The sequence below is a fragment of the Ylistrum balloti genome, unplaced genomic scaffold, assembly GCF_031769215.1.
Source record: "Ylistrum balloti isolate Yb309-2 unplaced genomic scaffold, AGI_CSIRO_Ybal_v1 Utg370828, whole genome shotgun sequence".
NCBI classification, from domain to species: domain Eukaryota; kingdom Metazoa; phylum Mollusca; class Bivalvia; order Pectinida; family Pectinidae; genus Ylistrum; species Ylistrum balloti.
In genome coordinates, this window is record NW_026782478.1 from 728,082 (window position 1) to 745,880 (window position 17,799).

Here is a 17,799-nt window from a genome sequence, read left to right on the forward strand (position 1 = left end):
TGAATTAAGTTTAATCATCTCGTTTCTCATTATCGGACACTATCTTGAAATTTGGGAATGCAATATATGGACATAGACTAAGTCAATTTCCTTCGATTATTTTCATTCTTGAGTTCTGCGTAATTAAATCAGGTCATGAGTGTTTAAATGAAAAAATGTTAACGTTTCACTGTGAAAAATGTTTTTAAAAAAATATCGAAAGTGTCATCATTGATAAGGAACAACATACATCTGTATTCTAGATATTTTTCTGCTCGAGGTTACAGACCAGTATTGATCTATAAACAACGGAGCATTACTCGGTATCATTGACGTTCCTTGGTCATATCCCTGTCAGTGATTGTACATGACGAGGGAAATAACTCAGAATAAGGTACCTCAAGTCGTGCCGATCCCAAAAAGACTAGATACTGATGATATTGATAGAGGCAAATATCAATAAATTCAGTCCGAATGACTCACCACGCTCTTGTATACACAAATTTCCATGTGTGATTGTAGTAGTCCGACCCCGGGGCTCGATCTGTGTCTTATAAGATTTCATTTTTGGTGATCTGGTAATAATATTTACTACTCTAGTCGACTCCTTCCACAGGGCTAAGAGGATATCATTCACATTAAGCCTACCAAATCGAATAAAGCGAGGCTAATATTTTATTTGTATTGAGATTTCGTAATGTCGCTCCGTCACTAAACCATTCATTACCGGGGTTCGGGATGTAATGTATCCGATCTCAAGCTCAGACACATCAGTCAACCGGCATTTCTGAAAAGTATCAGGAGAAAAACTACAGACTTGGCAAACTTTATGACAACGTTTTCCATCACGTGATTTCTATACAAACTTTATGACAAGGTTTTCCATCACGTGATTTCTATACAAACTTTATGGCATCGTTTTCCATCACGTGATTTCTATACAAACTTTATGACAGCGTTTTCCATCACGTGACTTCTGTTCAAACTTTATGGTGGGATAATGCAGACCCAAATAAATACTTATCTGTATCATTTATTTCGGCCATCAGTTTGAAAGTCAAAACACCTGTATGACGGTGTGTAAGGGTATTTTATCGTTGTGTTATATACAGTATCAAATTCTGAACCTGTATTACCGACATGTCACCGATCATTATTAAATGAAGATTATTCCATGTCATCTTCATGTAAAATTTATTTCATGGCTGCCACAGAAAGGTCTATACATCCTTAACTATATGGACAGTGATGTATTACACAAAGCAAATGTAGAATTCCATAGATATACAGTTTTTTTCTGCTGAGTTTCTGCTGATGTCACCTTTTTTTGTCTGTGTAAAATCATTGTGATGCAATCGTCCATACCAAACTTTCCTCGCAATGATTTCCAAAAATACCACTCAAAAATACTGTTCAGTATAAAATCTGTACCCGAAGTTCTTTTGAAATAATTCGTAACTGAAAATTATGAAAGATATTTAGTTTTGTGTTCCTTCCCGTCTGGTTTTTGAATATCATTTGGGTCAATTTGCCTCCAATGTTTCAACTCTACTGTACATGTACCTAAATTCGTTTGGACGAAAGGTGCTATTCCACTTTTGTATTTTGTGTACAATACTTTTATTGATACTCTACGAACTATTATCTGATTGACAAAAGTTTCAGATAGATTTCGAGCCGAATTTTGAAATTCAACATTGCCACCAGGAGCCATCATATATATTTTGTCACCTTTTAAGGCTATCTTTAGATTACTCATTAAAGAAACGGGTTGCTTTTCATTTCACTTTCTGTAAATACTTTTAAATGTATTGTATCATTAGATACGCTTAACATTTGGACCGGTCTAAAATTAGAACTGTTGGCTTTCTTGGATTTCGCTTATTTTTAATTGTCACTGTACAACATCACCCTGGCAATGTAGCAGATTTAGAATTTGATTAGCGAGGAAATTGTTCATGAATATCGTTACGAAATGTCGTAGAAGTTTTGAACTCCGTGATTCTTTTTTTTAATTATCTTTTTTCGCATGTATTTAGCACAAAAATGTCCGTTTGAAGGCCAATTTTGAACTTCGATCCGAAATGCAGTCCCTGCAATTAACTTTCTTAAAGGAAGTGTAATGAACTTGGGTTCGCTTGCTAACGTGGGGTTTGGAGTGGAAAGCTATTTTTACTCACGTTATTAGCTTGCCATTTGAACTTTGACCCGAAACGCAATCAAAAGCAACTTCTTTCTTTGGAAATGAATCATTGAGAAACTATGATACACAGAACTCCGGTCACCCTGTCATAACATCAGTAAAAGGGACGGACACTCCGATTTAGGTTATAGTGACGTCATGAACATGAACTGTTTTGACCAGAAGAAATAATGTCAACGTGAAAAACAAGGACAGCATGGACCATATGAAATCAATTGACGAATAGTCAGGTCAGGTGGGGTACAATCTAAACCAATACATTGTTTGTCGTGACTCCAGCACTCCGTGCTAATTTTCGATGTCCAAGTATCCAGGAGAAGTATATACTGACTGCAGGTAGTACGAGGTGGCTCGTTCATCAGACATTTTATCAAAATATTAAACACCTTGTGTTATATTCTGTTCACTTCCACTAAATGTTGTCCAACAAGAAATCGTCGTACCGGTTATTTAGAGTATCGACTATTGTAAGTAGGTTGTGTGGTCCATTTTTTGTTTTGTTTTACATTTAGGTTAAATATCATCCGTGTGCTCTTTCAAACAACTTTATTCAATTAGGTGTGTCTGGTACTGATTATTGTACAACCACCTGCACTACTGTAACGACGAACAAAAGGGGAGTCAATCGATTGGCTTAAAAGGAATTTTGGCATACATGAAGGTTGTGTTTTAGAACACTCTGTTTTTTTAACCATTTTCAGATTTTACAACAGACCAAAACGAACACCTGTTTGTAACAGATTTGTTTCTGTTTAACCATGATCGTTCTTGTTTGTTTGTTTGGTTTTTTTTTTGTTTTTGTTTTTTTTTTTTTTTTTTGGGGGGGGGGGGGGGGGTTGGGGGGAGGGGTTCAAAATTGAATTTTTACTTGAATTCGATTCGATTTGAAACCTATAAACTAACAATGATAATCTTAAAAATTGTAATGATTTCTGAAAAAGTCATCTTGTATATGCCCTGAAGCAAAACGTATTTATCTTTGGGAATAGCGTCCCTGTGAATTGCACTGCAATTTTATAGATAGGGTTGACCCAATTGGTAAAGTGCCCAGACTCTTTGTAGACCGAAAGAATTTTACGTGTAGCTGTTCCGGGCTGATTGTGTGGGTAGTTTTAGGTGGAATGTGTATTGCCATGTCCCGGGGGACGGGTTTTTCTTCTTGTACTTACGTGATTGTATGTACTAACCGTAGAAGCAGAGCCTTGCTTAATCTGATTTAATTTCCTCGGGGATATATCCAAAGAGAAAGTATCCCCAAGTTATTTCCAAATTACATAGCATATTTCTTTAACAAGTCTTGAGTTTTTCAAAGAAAACGAATTAAATAAATGCAATTGATGCATACGGAATCCGTTTCCGTGTAAAGTTAGTTTCTGTAAAGAATGCAGACAATTCGGCGAGACTTATGGAGATTAATATGAAATTGATGATAGATCTATCCTAGACGTAAGTCGCTAATAATGACATATATGGGTCATGACCTTTAAGACTTGTGTGCAGAGCTTAGCACAATTGTCTCGTCTCACCCTTTAGCCTCATCTCGTTTTTCATTCGACTCATCGATTTCATTCTTCCTGATAGTACTTATATATACATAGGAGTTTGTCACGTCAGCGGTCCATAAAGTTCTCCATAACAATTTCGATCTTTCTAGAGTAAGAAGTAGATGAGAAAATAAATACATGAAAAAATAAATAAATGAAAAAAATATATAAGATAAATAAATATACAAAAGAAACAAATAGTCACTAGTTTATGTTTGAATTGTTTCGTTTAGATATCGGATTTCCATCGAAGTCCAAAGCAGGAGAGATGTCGCTCGGTGATTGCACCCTCAGTCTGAAAGATTGCACAACCATACAAATGCGTTCATCGTAACGTTGAAGTCTCGGCGTCCACGTGATTAATCATGGATCAGCGTATCAAGTCAACATATAAGTAAACTGAAGCCGCAAAGTTGGTGTTATTTCTACCAATAGGTCGTTTCGTTATTTTCCTATATTGTATTTCGATAAATTGATGTGCCCAGGATACTACTTGACGGGAGCCCGGTGGTGCGGTGTCTCAGACACCGATATTGATCTCCACAAATAATCACCCCTCCCCTATATCATACTAACGCTGATACAATCAACTCTCTACTTTGTCCACTTGAAACCAGGATCCATCACAAGTTCTCATCACCATTGGAAGAAGAGAAAATTTTTTATCTGCCTGTTCCGTTCGAAAATTGTCTAACCTTAATTGTCGGTGGTGTATGGATATTGATATGGCGGATGGACCTCGGCGTAAAAAGACATGTCTGTTTTACGTAATCGGCGGGCACCGCTTTCCGGTGAAGTGGAGTAGCGCCCACGGTTGGCTCTTCTTCCTTATTATAGTTCTATCAGAACGTATTGATTCGGGCCCGTGTACGCCGAGGAGCACCAACAACCACAGTAGCATGATACATGAAGGACTGAAGTCAAGTCAAAATATACTCTAAGGTCACAACAAGGACGCTAAGCACAACATAAAGTCACAGCAAAGACGAGAACCCTATTATACAAACAGCTATCGCTTCAAAAAATATCAAAATCATGCGTTAGAATACATAAAGAAAAAGCAAAAGGCACTCCGAAAATATACAAATATGTGAACAAAATTATGATATAAACTCAAATTCAATAAAACTAAGACAAATATGGAAAAAGAGAAAAAAATATCACACGGAGCATCTTGAAAACGTACAAGGAGTATAAGACCACGTGTTCCGAAAGACTAATCGTCTACTGCTTCATTGACGACACCCGCTATGTAAACCTAGGTAAATCCAAATAAGTATTGTTTCATTCTGTAATAACCATTCATAACTAGATGTTCATTAATATGTAGTGGAATTAATTAACTTATGTGCCTAAATTACCATAATAGTACAGTTCAATGCTTAGTACATTAACTGGAAGAATGGAAACAACATGTTTAGAAAAGATGAAACTGTCTTCATAAAAACAAAAGATACATGTTTCTATAGACGTCAGATGATATCCAGTCCTGTAAGCTATCGAAATTACGTAACGTTGAAATACAGAGGCTCTGTCCCTAACCATAGTCAGCTTCACGCCTTATACGGGGCCTAGGTTCTTTAGCCTTGTACCAGTGTTTGTGTACACAATAACCACACAAACATATTGTAAGAAGTGTATGATGGGAAAAGTTAAAGTGTATCTAGTAAAAATTTTAATTTGTCTGGTATATGAAAAACGTCTGGAACATACTAAACGATGATAAATAGTAGGTATATAGGTTAGATGTAAATAATGCACAATAATTGGTAATGAATATTATTATAAAATACACACGACACCGGCAATGACCATGTGACTTGGCTAAGAACCCTAAAAACTTTGGATAGCTAATCAACATGCAATCTTTTAACTCAGTTCTCCGCATTGCTTTCATTTTCACCGATAATGGATTGAAATGGCACAGTTAGGATAACTATAGAGAATCTCACCGAAGCAAACATTGATGAGCGTGTGCTGATATCCGTGCCTTACACGAGAAACGTCGACAGAAAGTCAGTTAATGTCAATATGGTTTTTGATTTACAACGTTAATAAATTGATCGTTTTGAGTGTGTTGGCATAGATATGGAAGTTATCATTGGCCTGAATGAATACACAATGTTTATTATAGGAAATTAATCATCCAACCGACGTCAAAAGTTCCAGGCATGAAATAGAGTAACCACAGAGTGCCTTGAGATTTACTCCATTTTAAGATGAGTTTTTATTTCATTTTAACTGCATCCAATATCTTTCTAGCTTCCCAAACGCATGATTGCATGGGACGGACAACAAAAGATACAGTGAAGAGTCTTTGTGACCTCTGATGTTGACAAAGTTAGGGGAGACAACTACTTGGATTCCTGACAAAGTCATCTGAGGCTAATGACGTAGACTGTCAATAGACAAAGTTAGGGGAGACAACTAGATAGATTCCTGGGCCTGTATTCATAAAACCGTTCTCATGCTCAAGCATGAGGTTTGTGTTCAAATCTGATATCTTGTTTAAGTTAAAATTAATAATAAGGATGATTTTGCCGAAGATTTAAATACAATTTTAAAGGATTTCAAATCAAAGCTATATTCAAGGTTTAAAGTTGACATTATTTTTTTTTATTATTTAGGTTAATTATAAAAAAGTTTGCTTGAGCACAAAGTCTATTCTTGAGCATGAGAATGGTTTCATGAATTCGGGCCCTTATATGATCACTTGAGGTGACTGAGTTATCCATAGAGTCAAAGGAGACAACTATATGGGATTCCTGATCAAATTATCTTAGGCGAATGACGTGGATTTTATACAGAGTCAGGGGAGACAACTATATGGGATTCCTGATCAAATTATCTTAGGCGAATGACGTGGATTTTATACAGAGTCAGGGGAGACAACTATATGGGATTCCTGATCAAATCATCTTAGGCGAATGACGTGGATTTTATACAGAGTCAGGGGAGACAACTATATGGGATTCCTGATCAAATTATCTTAGGCGAATGACGTGGATTTTATACAGAGTCAGGGGAGACAACTATATGGGATTCCTGATCAAATTATCTTAGGCGAATGACGTAGATTTTATACAGAGTCAGGGGAGACAACTCTACGGATATTCATAAATACTGTAGTTATATTTTATTCTGCCATGTAAATATATCTATTGACATTTATAGTAAATGCTTTCTTTGAATAATAGTATGTAGAGTATCTTATCATTTACAAATTTCACTCGTTTCCGTCCCTGGTATTAAATCTTCATAAAACTTTGGGTTTGTTACCAGGTTTCTTAGTCCTCCGCGCACTGGTTTCGCTCGTTGAGGTTCCATACATTACACAAACAAAAATAATGTTTCTTAATTCCAAAGTAAATAGCCTTTGCCCCTTGTATTTCAATATTACCAGTATTCGACCATTTTCGTAAGAATGGGATATTGTTTTGGTGTTTTAATTAAAAAAGACCATGATGTTAAATGTGAAGGCAATTAAATCATTAGATTTTAAACAGAAAAAAGGGTAAAAGCGCCATACAGTAGAGTATTGATATAAATAAAATACATTTGACCTGTCTTCCTTTCACATGTTTGTGTTCCTTGTTTTAACATGTGAATTAAAGATAAGGAATTGGAGAGACTATCTTAAACATTACCACTATCAGCAACGTATGAAAACCTTGGTCAGTTTCTATAATAACACACGAACAACTCCACGTGATCAAAACGTGACCAAGGAATACTAAGTCTAAGACATAGGAGAATATTTTGTCAAGTCCCGATGAATTTCAATTGTTTACATGTGAAGGATAATGTGATAGAAGAGGCAGCAACTTCCATCACATTTATACACACATTGGGTTCCGGATGATCCTAGAACTGTCTAATTGTATTAATTAAATACTACATAATTAAAGTACACACTACGGTGACGGAAATACCGTCTGATCCACTTTGATAAACTGCGTCACTAATAATCAGGATATTCTGTAATGGTACACGTAGAAATGAAAGTAATTTGATAGTAAGCGCTTCATACAAGTTTAATGACAACCCATTTACATGGTTATAAAACATGTTTAAATCTAAGTGACTTGAAATATTTCTTGAAATATTAATCTCTTAATAAACAGCGATCTTTAAAAAATAGAAATTCACTGTCACTCGAAGCTGACACTGTATTAAGGAATATAAGACGTGTGTGTGTCGTCCTTGTCGTCCTTGTTGTCCTTGTTGTGCTTGCCGTCCTTGTTGTCCTTGTTGTCCTTGTCGTCATTGCCGTCCTTGTTGTCCTTGTTGTCCTTGTTGTCCTTGTCGTTCCTGTCGTCCTTGTAGTCAGTGACGTTCCTGTCGTCCTTGTTGTCCTTGTCGTCCTTGTCGTTCCTGTCGTCCTTGTCGTCCGTGACGTTCTTTTGTCCTTGTCGTCCTTGTCGTTCTTTTCGTTCCTGTCGTCCTTGTCGTCCTTGTCGTCCTTGTCGTTCCTGTCGTCCTTGTCGTCCGTGACGTTCTTGTTGTCCTTGTTGTCCTTGTTGTCCTTGTCGTCAGTGACGTTCTTGTTGTCCTTGTTGTCCTTGTCGTTCCTGTCGTCCTTGTCGTCAGTGACGTTCTTGTTGTCCTTGTTGTCCTTGTCGTACGTGACGTTCTTGTTGTCCTTGTCGTCTTTGACGTCCTTGTTGTCCTTGTTGTCCTTGTCGTTCCTGTCGTCCTTGTCGTCATTGTCGTTCCTGTCGTCCTTGTCGTCAGTGACGTTCTTGTTGTCCTTGTTGTCCTTGTCGTTCCTGTCGTCCTTGTCGTCCGTGACGTTCTTGTTGTCCTTGTTGTCCTTGTTGTCCTTGTCGTCAGTGACGTTCTTGTTGTCCTTGTTGTCCTTGTCGTTCCTGTCGTCCTTGTCGTCAGTGACGTTCTTGTTGTCCTTGTTGTCCTTGTCGTACGTGACGTTCTTGTTGTCCTTGTCGTCTTTGACGTCCTTGTTGTCCTTGTTGTCCTTGTCGTTCCTGTCGTCCTTGTCGTCATTGTCGTTCCTGTCGTCCTTGTCGTCAGTGACGTTCTTGTTGTCCTTGTTGTCCTTGTCGTTCCTGTCGTCCTTGTCGTCCGTGACGTTCCTGTTGTCCTTGTCGTCAGTGACGTCCTTGTTGTCCTTGTCGTTCCTGTCGTCCTTGTCGTCCTTGTCGTTCCTGTCGTCCTTGTCGTCCTTGTCTTTCCTGTCGTCCTTGTCGTCAGTGACGTTCTTGTTGTCCTTGTCGTCCTTGTCGTTCCTGTCGTCCTTGTCGTCCGTGACGTTCCTGTTGTCCTTGTTGTCCTTGTTGTCCTTGTCGTCCTTGACGTTCTTGTTGTCCTTGTCGTTCCTGTCGTCCTCGTTGTCCTTGTCGTTCCTGTCGTCATTGTCGTCCTTGTCGTTCCAGTCGTCCTTGTCGTCAGTGACGTTCTTGATGTCCTTGTCGTCCTTGTCGTTCCTGTCGTCCTTGTCGTCAGTGACGTTCTTGTTGTCCTTGTCGTCCGTGAAGTTCTTGTCGTTCTTGTAACCCTTGTAATCCTTGTAACCCTTGTCCTTGTCGTCCTTCTTGTCCTTGTCGTCTTTCTCGTCCTTGTCGTCCTTGCCGTCCTTGTAGTCCTTGATGTCCTTGTCGTCCTTTTTGTCCCTGTCGTCCTTGTTGTCCTTGTAGTCCTTGTCGTCCTTGTCATCCTTGTCATCCTTGTCATCCTTCTCTTCCTTGATGTCCTTGTAGTCCATATATTCCTTGTAGACCTTGTCCTTGTCGTCCTTGTAGTCCTTGTCGGCCTTTTCGTCCTTGTCGTCCTTGAAGTCGTTGATGTCCTTGTCGTCCGTTTTGTCGTTATCGTCCTTCTCTTCCTTGTCGTCCTTATCGTCCTTCTCGTCCTTTCAGTCATTGTCGTCCTTGTAGTCCTTGACGTCCTTGTAGTCCTTGTTGTCCTTGTCGTTCTTGTCGTCTTATAGTCCATGTAGTCCTTGTCCTCCTTGTTGTCCTTGTCGTCTTTGATGTCCTTGTCGTCCTTGTAGTCCTTGTCGTTCTTATATTCCTTGTCGTCCTTGTAGTTCTTGTCGTTCATGTCGTCCTTGTTGTCCTTGTCGTCCTTGTCGTCCGTGATGTCCTTGTCGTCCTTGTTGTCCTTGTCGTTCCTGTCGTCCTTGTCGTCAGTGACGTTCTTGTTGTCCTTGTTTTCCTTGTCCTCCCTGTTGTCCTTGTCGTCCTTGTCGTCCTTGTCGTCCTTGTTGTTCTTGTCGTCCTTGTCATCCTTGTCGTCCTTGTAGTCCTTGATGTCCTTGTCGTCCTTGTAGTCCTTGTAGTCCATGTCGTCCTCATCGTATTATAGTCCTTGTCGTCCTTGTAGTCCTTGTCGTCCTTGTCGTCCTTGACGTCCTTGTCGTCCTTGTCGTCTTATAGTCCTTGTCGTCCTTGCAGTCCTTGTAGTCCTTGTCGTCCTTGTTGTCCTTGTCGTCCTTGTCGTCCTTGTCGTCCTTGACGTCCTTGTCGTCCTTGTCGTCCTTGTAGTCCTTGTTGTCCTTGTCGTCGTTGACGTCCTTGTCGTCCTTGTCGTCCTTGTCGTCCTTGTCGTTATAGTCCATGTAGTCCGTGTCCTCCTTGACGTTCTTGTTGTCCTTGTCTTCCCTGTTGTTCTTGTCGTCCTTGACGTCCTTATCGTCCTTGTCGTCCTTGTCGTCTTTGATGTCCTTGTCGTCCTTGTAGTCCTTGTCGTTCTTATATTCCTTGTCGTCCTTGTAGTTCTTGTCGTTCTTGTCGTCCTTGTTGTCCTTGTTGTCCTTGTCGGTCCTGTCGTCCTTGTCGTCCGTGACGTTTTTGTTGTCCTTCTCGTCCGTGATGTCTTTGTCGTCCTTGTTGTCCTTGTCGTTCCTGTCGTCCTTGTCGTCAGTGACGTTCTTGTTGTCCTTGTCGTCCCTGTTGTCCTTGTCGTCCTTGTCGTCCTTGTTGTTCTTGTCGTCCTTGTCATCCTTGTCGTCCTTGTAGTCCTTGATGTCCTTGTCGTCCTTGTCATCCTTGTCGTCCTTGTAGTCCTTGATGTCCTTGTCGTCCTTGTAGTCCTTGTAGTCCATGTCGTCCTTATCGTCTTATAGTCCTTGTCGTCCTTGTCGTCCTTGACGTCCTTGTCGGCCTTTTCGTCCTTGTCGTCCTTGTAATCCTTGTCGTCCTTGTTGTCCTTGTCGTCCTTGTAATCCTTGTCATTGTCGACCTTGTCGTCCTGATGTCCTTGTTGTACTTGTAGTCTTTGTCGTCGATTTTCGGGACAGTTAACTAAATACTGATCATGTTACCTGTATCAAGAGATGGAGCGTTCTTACCTTTTAAAGGTGTGCATACTTTGACAGCTTAACGAGCATCCGTTAAACCGAAAATCGGATGAGTTATTGACAGAAAATTATGTGTGCTTTCATCAAAGTTGGATTTTGGCAACATGGGTTTCAAACAATAAATGTATATGTTTATATATTGTTCTGTTCTGATTTCCTCAATTTTGATTCTAAAGGATATCGAGTATGTCAAGATATTGTATTTAGAATCAACCGTTGTAAATCTCAGCGTAGGTCTTGGTGGCTTTTTTAAACATCTTACTACTAATGGAAACACCATGAAACTATGAATTAAATGATATAAAGCGGCGACAAACATTCATGTCTCAACACACAGAACATAAATCTCACAACTTAGACGATTTCATTTTTCTCCAAACATGATAACTGAGTTCGTCATATCCTTGTCCATAAGCTTGTTCAGGAAGATGACAACACACAGGGACAAATGAGATAGAAGAATATGTACATTAGGTACAGTGGATTATATATCGTACGTGATCCAGGTAACTTCGCTCCTATCGCGGTTCAAAAACCAGAACGAAAAAGGCAAAAAACCGAACATGGTGCTACTCAGTCACCATCAGAACAGGAAGAGTTACCTCGACGTCAGAATATAGACGATGTAGTTTCTGGCCGTGATTAATTTATCTGTCATTTTACAATGCTAAAGTATGTTTTAGTTGTGTCATACTACAGGCAGGAGACAATGATGCATTGTAATTACTGTTGGACACAACGATCAACACCAACTGAAGTGTCATTAAGATGGCGCTCATCACTTACAAAGGGAGATAAGTACCATCAACAGATTTGTAATCCCAGCATTTTATTTCCTGAGACAGTGTTAATTAATTTTACATCAATATCGTATGATATGTTAGTGAAGAGAAATTAAAGTAGTCGTCATCATTTCACAATAATATGGTGGTTCTTCACGGATAGTTTAGTTCTTTTTCTGACGTTTGTTTTGTATGCTATGTGATAGTAATGGGGATCATCTTATGATATCGTGAGTGGAAATGCATGGTGCTTAAAACACAACAAAAGCAACAAACGTCACATGTGATCAGCCTTGAACTACTGGGTTTTAGGATTTTTATCAGTGAATGGACACAGAACTGTCGATCCGTTCAAAAGAAAAAAAATTTAATATTCCAAAAAATCATTACACAAACACATACAATGACAGTTTGAAACTTCTGGTAAACATGATTGCTGAAGAAACAAAATTTGAACCAACCTTCGCCATTTTCTATAAAAGATAAAATACAGTATATATATATATAGTCTCCTACAGAGAAGTCGCCGAAAGTCCCTGGTTAGGCATGGAACACTCACATAATAAGGATCTCTATTGCGTGGTTTATTGTATAGCATACAATTGTAAAATAGAGATGCTATAATATAAAATATTTGATTTTCTGCAAAGTGCTCCGACAGGATGCACATAGCCATGAAACAAGCATTTCAAAATGATACCGGCATATACATCTTATTGATCAAAATCGTGCTCGCTTTTACGCAGTGACAATTTCACATTGAAGGATAACATGAAATAGACAACGTTCATCATGACTTTAAACTTTTGACTTCAACATTATTTATTACCAATATTAATTTGAACACGTGATTAGTCACAAGTTATAACAAATTAGTGATGCCTTCTCATTAAATGAAGTATATGTACATAAATATATATATATATATAATACATAGATATAAAATATACACGGATACACGATCACAACTTTGAAATATTTCTCCAAATCCATTTCTGTAGTCGAGGAAATTTTGTGCTGTTGGTCTAAACACAAGGGAGTGTATTGTACAGATCCACCATACAAATAAGCTCCAAATTTATCTCTTTTCCTGGCATTCAAACTTTGAAGTACTATAGGATGTCCACAGTTACAAACTGGATCTTCAATATTCACTCATAAAAAGGACATAACTTAAGGAAACTGCATTTGTGCTTCAGTATAGTGTGTTTAATGTTCAGACCTCTCCCAAACAGAAGATGATGGTTAAAGATATATGTAGTTAATGTTTCAGCGTTTTTTAATACAAGTATACTGTATCTAAGATGGGAAGGGGAGATTTGTAAGATAAAGCCCAAATAGTGGAACATTATAATTACTGTTTCTAAGAGTTTATCGGTTTTTTTTGCTGCAATGATAGGCGGTAGGGGGTCATTTAGATAATCTGGAGTTAATTTATCATACATTTTATACAAATTTTTTCTACGTTTTCGACAATTTGAAATAGCTGCATTTGATTGGGTAATTTTTCTTTATTTTGATATTTATTCTTCTACATTAACTTTGTTATGTATGTACATTGTATTTCAATTTGTACATTCTGTACGTACTGGGTATTTGATATGAGAGGTAGATAGTAGATATATTTCTGTTGGTATAAGAGCACAGGTAGTTAAATATGTTGTGTTGATTACTTAGTTGATTTTAAAACGTACATTATATAACATACCAGGCAATTAAAAAATGCTAGATATTCTAATAAACATTGGATTTCCTGTTTAACATGCTAATGCGAATGTTTACAATGTCTCGTAAAGCTGAATGATGAACTTGAAAGCAAACGAAATGTGCGAAATCTTAATGAATGAAACAGATTTTATCGTAGTTTATATCAAAGCCTAAAACAGGGGAAAACAAACACAAAAAACCAAACAAAACGAAACAGAAAACATAGACGTCACAACAGGTATCATGAAGTAAGAAAGATAACTCGTACGTGCATCGCCTCGGTTTCATTGCAGTCCTGTGGTTAGTACTACACAAAAAAACATGCCTGAAGATAATTTTGTTACTGACAAAACTGGCAACCGTTTAAAATATCATGTAATTACATTTCGTCTATATCAGGTATCGGTGACGTGAGAAAATGGTGATGTTAACAATAATGTACTTACACAAAATTAATATTACATTCCCAGTATGTTAATAGTTCAAACTTAACCCGTGTAACCTACTCCACCCCCAACATTCCAAAATTAAATAGCTCCGAATCCTAAATAGAATACGTCCTCGCTTGCATTTTATACATCGATGAAAAATAAACAAATCTAATTTGAACTCTATTCACACACGAAATGAACACATGAAATGTACGTAAGTGACTACCAACCAAAGTGGTTATAATTATATGTTGTATCTCCGCCGTGACAGTTTTATCATACCTGTACCGAATGGTCAAATTTTACACTGAAATATGTAGGATTATGTACCAGGAATATGATTGTTAATAACGTCGCAGCTACATTGTATATAAGTATAAATACACAGGTATGATATACCGTAGATTACTACAGGTGAAGACAGTGATTGTCACTAAAATATAAGTTCGAAAAATCAAATTTCATTAAATTGTTCATTTCATTAATTGTTGGAGTTTCCATATCACAAGTTGATCATACACAAAAAATACTAATGAAAGTATCCATGTTGTACTGTAGGTGTTAACCGAGGTCATTAAGTGAATATGAACCTCACCTCCTTAATGATAATATAAATAATCTGTTTATAATATACACTGATACATGAAAGTCAGTGTAGATATAGGTTTTACTTGTATCTTAAGTAATGATTGACAGAAGAACGCTCTTCTCAACAATGACGTCGTGAAGGTCAAACGCTTGACACTTGATAATTAAGTGCGTGGTAGGAGTGTATTTGTGATAGGGGTGTCACTATATAGCAACAGAAATTGCCTCAGTTATGTCAAAAAAACACATTTATTATTGATTTGCATTATATCAGAATTTTGTACTTTCATGTATTAATGTATAGAAATCGTTTCAAACGCAAACATAATAAAACTGTACGATAGAGTAAAGGTAGGTTTTCCACACAGTATCTGAAACATGCACATAACCAGAGGTGTGTATCATTGCTTACATTTATAAAACAAACAGGGATATCCGTTATGTAATCAATGACACGGATATTTTTGAAAACTGACAATGAGTTTAGTTCCGACATAAACTCAAAAAAAAACATGGCATTATACTCTATCGTAAAAAAACTATAAAGATTTCTCATAGCGTGATATGGTTTGGGTAGGAGAAAAATATTGATTCTAGGAAGGATGCATCTTTGATGGCACGTTGCACATGAACACGAATCTGATTCAAAACACACATATACATCAACTTTACTGTGACTCCTTCATAAAACACACAGAACGACGAAATAAAAGGTTTAATTTGTCTCCCGCACTTAAAACAACAGTATAAGACAAGGTTTCGTACCATACATTCAAAGCTACAAATAACACAAGCATTGCGATATCACACTTAAATACCACAGCAGATATCGGTCATTAGAAATCTCACACTTAAATACCACAGCAGATATCGGTCATTAGAAATCTCACACTTAAATACCACAGTAGATATCGGTCATTAGAAATCTCACACTTAAATACCACAGCAGATATCGGTCATTAGAAATCTCACACTTAAATACCAAAGCAGATATCGGTCATTAGAAATCTCACACTTAAATACCACAGCAGATATCGGTCATTAGAGATCTCACACTCAAATACCACAGCAGATATCGGTCATTAGAGATATCACACTTAAATACCACAGCAGATATCGGTCATTAGAGATCTCACACTTAAATACCACAGCAGATATAGGTCATTAGAGATCTCTCACTTAAATACCACAGCAGATATCGGTCATTAGAAATCTCACACTTAAATACCACAGCAGATATAGGTAATTAGAGATCTCACACTTAAATACCACAGCAGATATCGGTCATTAGAAATCCCACACTTAACTACAACAGCAGATATCGGTCATTAGTGATCTCACACTTAAATACCACAGCAGATATCGGTCATTAGAAATCTCACACTTAACTACCACAGCAGATATTGGTCATTAGAAATATCACACTTAAATACCACAGCAGATATTGGTCATTAGAGATCTCACACTTAAATACCACAGCAGATATCGGTCATTAGAAATATCACACTTAAATACCACAGCAGATATCGGTCATTAGAGATCTCAACACTTCAATACCACTGCAGATATCGGTCATCAGAGATCTCACACTTAAATACCACAGCATATGTCGAATATTCGAGACTTTAATATCACAGTATACGTCGGTCAAATTAGATGTTATTTTACAATTATTGACTCTTTAATAGGTTGATACACGGATCTATCAACCCGCAAAAGTAATATTCACCGATAAATAGTCTATGATTGTTTTATTATATGAAACATTTCTTCAAATTCAGCTTACTTTGAATTAATTATGTTTATGAAAGACTCTGAACAATTTCACTTGTAACAGCTGTTTTATACATAACAATAACTGTACATTTTCTTTAGATCGGCATCCTCTATTGGTGGATAGTGGTTCACAGCACCTTTCCCTTCTCTTTTAGTAACAGCCTCAAAAATCTTGTTTGACTATTTAAAATCAGTGTCATTAACTATGCCTATGGATTGTGTTGCTGACAAGTTGCGGTTAATTCCATGTCGTATGGTGAGTAAGCTTGATCTTTGATACTGCTCTCCATTTGCTTGACGAACTTCGACGGAAAATTTCTCTAAAATATCGTCTATCTGCTGGACCGACAGGTCCTTGATTCAGACCACCTCTCTCCTTTAAATAACAGCGAAGAGTTTTCTACACTCCGTTTTGGTGTTCGCTTGGTATTTACAGAGTCTTTGTCGTACAAAATCTTTTTCATTTGATCTTCGTTAATAGTCGCAAAACATGTATATTGTTTATCCATAACAAAAAATATATTTATTTACTTGTTTGTCTTTTTTTAATCATATGTGGTTCTGACGGCAGTAAAGCAATCCTTATGAAATCAACATGATGGTTTACTATGTGGATACTTATTTCAGTTTCAGGAAGTAACCATGGTGATTACTAACGTTGTGAATTGATTGGTCCTGATTAATGTTGAGATAAGTGTCATAGTTACTTTTGATTGGTCAATAGATCTGATGAAGAACGGAAATGCTAAAATACAGCCTGATAATGATGATATGTATCTCTTTAAGTACATTGTTTGACCGGTGTCCCGTCACCCTTTATTTATCGTGACCGATAATGTTTTGAGTACAATGTACATGTATGGCTTTTAAAGCGACAAGTCTCACCTACTGCTCCGTCCAATTCACATTTTGAAAATACCGTCCCTGTAAGCTAATAGACAGCAACTATTAATGTGTGTCGCCTTTCAACCCGACTTGTAAATATTACGTACCGGTGTATAAATATAGACACAAACCGGGCTTGAAACTTAATGAACCGTATATAATAACCATGTAGATATAAAATAAATATCTAAAATTAAAAGTAAATATAGTTATAAATCATTTATGGTGTTTACAAAAAGTTAATTATTGAAAGGAGTGGGAACATTTCTGTTTAATAAGCGAAACGAATAAAGACTTGATAGGTTTGAATTCGTGTGGTAAGTGGACCACTGCATGCTTAAAGCAATGATTTACTGGCCTAATCCCAAAACAATATATTCCAAAGAATTAACCATTCATCAATATATATTTACTATACAATACGACCAGCTCTCTATTTTAATATATTAATCGGGTTTACTTTAAAGAATTAAAACAAATCAGTTTAAAATATTAATGTCATCATTATTATCACACGTTTTAAAGTTATTATTGACAAATTTGTGTCACGTGAATAAAATTCATGAAGCAATTAAAAAAAAACAAA

At 37.3% G+C, this 17,799-nt stretch overlaps 2 protein-coding genes across 2 annotated transcripts in view; both read right to left on the bottom strand.

Annotated features, from left to right (window-relative positions):
• LOC132558823 (protein starmaker-like) overlaps nucleotides 1–10,029 on the bottom strand; it is a 36,609-nt gene extending 26,580 nt beyond the window's left edge. The window contains exons 1-2 of the mRNA XM_060223433.1: nucleotides 9,880–10,029; nucleotides 7,961–9,595 (exon numbers count right to left, since the gene is read on the bottom strand). Of these exons, the coding sequence (XP_060079416.1) occupies nucleotides 7,961–9,595; nucleotides 9,880–10,029 (1,785 nt within the window). The remainder of the gene's footprint in view (nucleotides 1–7,960; nucleotides 9,596–9,879) is intronic.
• A 7-nt stretch (nucleotides 10,030–10,036) lies between these two features.
• LOC132558824 (putative uncharacterized protein DDB_G0281733) lies at nucleotides 10,037–10,789 on the bottom strand. The gene has a single exon (XM_060223434.1). It carries the CDS (start codon nucleotides 10,787–10,789, stop codon nucleotides 10,037–10,039), a length of 753 nt encoding a protein of 250 aa, XP_060079417.1.
• Between the last annotated feature and the right edge of the window lie 7,010 nt (nucleotides 10,790–17,799).